The 4,686-nt window shown below is 44.6% G+C and overlaps 1 protein-coding gene across 1 annotated transcript in view; it reads left to right on the plus strand.

Moving 5' to 3' along the window:
* The window catches only part of CUNH3orf80 (chromosome unknown C3orf80 homolog), an 8,374-nt gene extending 5,224 nt beyond the window's left edge, over positions 1 to 3,150 (plus strand). Inside the window, exon 2 of the mRNA XM_030887652.2 lies at positions 6 to 3,150. Within this exon, the coding sequence (XP_030743512.1) occupies positions 6 to 587 (582 nt within the window). The 3' untranslated portion in view covers positions 588 to 3,150. The remainder of the gene's footprint in view (positions 1 to 5) is intronic.
* Positions 3,151 to 4,686: the final 1,536 nt, after the last annotated feature.

The following is a 4,686-nucleotide window of genomic DNA, read 5'->3' on the forward strand; positions in this document are numbered from 1 at the left end:
CGGAGCTGGCGTGCGGCGAGCGGGAGCGCTGCTGCGACGCGGCCAACGGCACGGCGGTGCGCTGCTGCAAGCTGCCGCTGCACGCCTTCCTCGACAACGTGGGCTGGTTCGTGCGCAAGCTCTCGGGGCTCTTCATCCTGCTCGTGCTCTTCGGCATCGGCTACTTCCTGCAGCGCATCATCTGCCCCAGCCCCCGGGGCAGGTACCCGCGCGGGCAGCCTCGGCCCGGGCAGCCGGGGCCCGCGGGGCCCCCCGACGACGACGACGACGCGCCCGCGCTGCTGCGCGACGAGGCCACCGCCGGCTCGCAGGACTCGCTGCTGGACAGCGGCCGCCGGGGCCGCGGAGGCGGGGGGCGCCCGGCAGCGGCCGGCGCCTCGGAGCACGAGCTGCGCGTGGTGTCGCCCGTCTTCCTGCAGCTGCCCAGCTACGAGGAGGTGAAGTACCTGCCGACCTACGAGGAGTCCATGCGGCTGCAGCAGCTCAGCCCCGGGGACGTCGTGCTGCCCGTGTCGGTCCTCGGGCACCCGCGGGGTGGCGGCGCCGGAGAACCCGACGGCGGCCAGAGGCGCTTCCCGCTCATCTGAGCGCGGCGCGCGGACCGGCAGCCGGCGGGGCGCGCTGGCTCCGATTCCGACCGGCACCCCGGCCTCACCGCCCCTCGCTCGGCCTTGGGATCGGGTCCCACGCCACCCCTCTCCCCCGGGGTCCCAAGTTTGCCCTTGTTTCCACCGGTGCCAGGAACCTTCGGCCGGCGCCGCGGGAGCGCAACTTGGAGCCCAGCCCTCGACCTTTCTTCGGCTTGAAGTTCACTCGTAAGTGCCTGCTTCCCGAATCTTAGTGAACACGTGAGCCCTTCGGCGAGGCGTTCGCAGGGCGTCTTCCTTTGGGACGTGGAGAAAGGGGAGCAGTCACACCCCCTGCCCTCCTTCCTGGACTGCTAGTGGCTTCCTGGGATGGGCGGAGGGTGAGGGGCCAGGTGCCCTGCCCGCCATTGCTGAGCTAGTGGCTGAGAAGCTACTAGCGCTTGGGTGGGATCAAAGCCGGCCCTTTCGGGGGAGTCACGCACCCTCCCCAAACGACAAGAGCCTTTCAGTGTCTTCCTGCCCAAGCAGAGAGTCGCAGCGCCTGGCAGGGGTGGGGGTGAGGGTGGGCGTGTGATATCCGGCTAGTTGCTGTACTTGTCCAGGGTCCAGCAACTGCTGTGTATTAAAAACAGTTAAAAGGTACAGTTGGACTTTTGATTTTTTAATTACTGAGATGTTATTTATATTTATCTATTATTTTAATATTTCTTACCCTGTAGTAGATGCAACTGGAGGCTATGTCAGAAAATTAATGGCAAGATAATCATCTCGTGGGCCACACTGTCATTGTTAAATAAATGTTGGACATTATTTCATTTTAAAAAAGCATGGTCAGAAGAAAGATTGTATATGACTAAAAACGTGAAGGATATCTTATTTTCACTATTTGAGAAGAATATATTTTATTTTTAGTACTGTGACACAATATCTAACTTTTGATAATAACTGTACGTTATGTAGTCTAGGTCTGAATTGATTATATCATACATCGCATAGGCTATATGTAAAAATGATTGATGTAAATATGCCGTACCCTGAAGCACGCACATGTCATGCACTTCCCCCTCTGTTGTTCAGGTGGAGGGGATTACAAAACATAAGAACTTGTTGTGACTTGTACCTTGTTTTAAAGCCATACCTGTGCAGTGAGATGCTACAGAAAGATGCAGCCAGTCTATCCTGGGGAGCGGGTGAAGGGGCCGAGAATAAGTGTCACTGTCTCCGTTCCACCGTTCTATGAAAGACCCGAGCTCAGCGCGGTCCGTGGGGGACTCCAGGTACCGTAAGATAGCTGACTGCCCTGCCCCAGAGAGCTTTCAGGGCTGTTGTCAGTCTTTACCGAGGAACTGCTGCCTTTTGGGTTAGCACCGGAGTGCCTAACCATGGTGCCACCAGGGCTCCTTCCTTTCAGCAAAAGATACAAAGTAATGTATTAAAATGAATTATGTATGATGGACTTACGCCTGGAGGCGTAGCGGTTATGCGTTGGGCTGCGAGCCACGGGGCTGGCCCTTCCAAACCACCAGCAGCAGTTCCAGGGGCTGAAGACTGGGCGTCTATTGCTGCCAACAGTCTCGCAACCACCGCGGGGTCGCTATGAGTCAGCATCGACCTGATGGCAGTGTTTGCTTTCTTTGGGTTCGTATGCATATTGTCTATGTACAATATACACGTGTGCCATGTAATTATTACCCTTTCTGATTATCATGAAAGAAAAAATAAGTAAAACATACTTTCTCTGCTTGGGGAAAAGTAAATATTACAGAGAGAAAGATTGACTTTTGACTACATATGTCTGGGACACCTGTACATTCTTGTGGTTGAAAAGTTTTACAGTTCCAAGAAATCTTAAGATAGTAGCATTGTGTTGGAAGAGAATGATTTGACTAAACTTCTAAAAGCAAATGACATTGTCATTGAAGAGAAATCATTTGACATGTATTTAAATATAAAAAGCATTTAAATATTTGTGCAAATTTTATCAAGTGTGTAACTGTATGGCAATATATGAAGTATTGATCTTTGTCATTTAAAAGCTAATTTAAGCTGTGATTGGCAAAAGTATTGGGAGTTGAGATGATATTGAGGATTGTACAAGATTTAATAAAAACATTGAAGAATTGAATATTAATGTTTCTTAAGTACTGTACATTTGTGTTACATCTGGCTATCAATACCACCTACTACTCAACCTAATAAAATTTGACATATTTATTGAATTATCCGTTGAGGGTACACTATTTTAGACAGTGTTTAAAATTCGCCATGTCTGAAATATCAACATTATCCACATAGAGCATAAAATATAGGTTGTGATGTTAACAGAACATTACAATAAAAAAATATATATTCTTTTCTGTTTTTATATATATATTCTTATAGGGATATATGTCACCTATAGAACCTATCCCTAAAATTCAGAATAAAATGTGATATTTCTACTTGATACTGTTTATGCAGTGGGGGGCCTACTGGATTTTAAAAATTACAACAGCTTTTTACTTTTCTTGCATATATACAAGTTTTTATTCACTCAATAAAAATAGGCTTTGTTTACTCTTTGGTTCTCTCTTGCAATTCATTGATTTGCCAGACAAAGTTTTGTTGGGGCATAATTTTGTGGAAAAATACTTAAAAACAATATTTTATTCATAAATCTGTTTGAAGGTAATAAACCACACACACATAGGATCATGACGAGTTGAAATGGGCTCCCTGGCGATGTGTGTGCATGCATGTTAATATGTAATGTCAATACACACCATCTTTTAAAATGACAGACTGCCTGGAGGGATTTATTTTTTAAGCACTAAGTCCTGTATCTGAGTTTTCACTTTTACAGATTTCACCTGAAAGATTATTACACAGATAGAGCCTATTACATATAAATGCAAGTTATTACCGTAGAAAAGGCCCTTATCAAAAATTAACTCACGATGAGATGCTGATTTAACTTATTTTTTATATTCTATAGAAGAGGTTTTCCCACAAACTTTTTTCAGCCATCTCAGATACTTGGAGAATCCAGATATCTATATCTATATATATACCTATACAGGTATATATAAATTTTGTATGGTTTTGAAAAACACCCTATCTTAATCAAACCCACCTGAGCATGTGTGTTCTCCAGTATTAAGTGAGTTTGTGCTCCTGCTTTTCAGTTATCAAAGTAATTCACATGCTAAAGTATTTTAAGCAGATTTCATTTCCACTGACTTTTCATGGAGAGAAATAATGGCTGGCCCTGGATGTGATAAGACTCTATCTGTAATATGAGAAAACAGGATTGATTTTCTAAACTTGTATACATATTATCTGGAGATTTGGGTGTATATTTATATATTGTGGAGGTGTCACCAGTTGCTCTAAAGCACTTTATTCCTATTCAGTATCATAATTGAGGAGATGTCTTGAGACAGAATGATGTCTTAAGAGGCCATTAAATTGCCACATTCTGCAAATATGTGTGCTTCCACCAGGGAAAATGGCATTGGCAATTACGCCCAAAGCCTGCAGTGGACTATATAAGGAAAGTGAGATCCAATTGTAAGGGCCAAAGGGAGTAGTAAGGAAATGGCCGCACTTAACCGTTTAAAAGGCAATATGCTAAGTGCCTTCAAGTTGAACTTTATGTATACAGTTTCTATCCAGTTGGATTTGAAAAGGGAAACTATTTGCATCTGAAACAGCTATGTATACACATGATTATGATATCCATATTTAGAGTGTTTTACATAGATTTTTATGAAATTTTCATGAATTGTAATTTAATTTACATTTCCAGATATATAGCAATTGATATGTCGAATTGAACTCAGCACTAACCACTTCTCCAAAAATATGCCTCAGAGGTCCAATTAACAATAAAATTAATTGGCAAGCTTATAATTGACTTTGCTAGTTTACAATTTCTTTATTCTCTTTTCATCCATTGGTGAAGGTTCATAACTGGTAGTCTGAGGGAAGGTATTTTTATCGACCGATAATGATTCTACAAGTGGCACAAGAAGGTAAGTCATTCTTTAATCCGTATGGCCTTGGAAACCCTAGGTAGCGTTGCTATGAGTTGGAATTGACTCTATAGTAATGGGGTTTT

The sequence above is a fragment of the Echinops telfairi genome, unplaced genomic scaffold (assembly GCF_000313985.2).
Source record: "Echinops telfairi isolate 266 unplaced genomic scaffold, ASM31398v2 ScPeMD7_7420;HRSCAF=8458, whole genome shotgun sequence".
Lineage (NCBI taxonomy): Eukaryota > Metazoa > Chordata > Mammalia > Afrosoricida > Tenrecidae > Echinops > Echinops telfairi.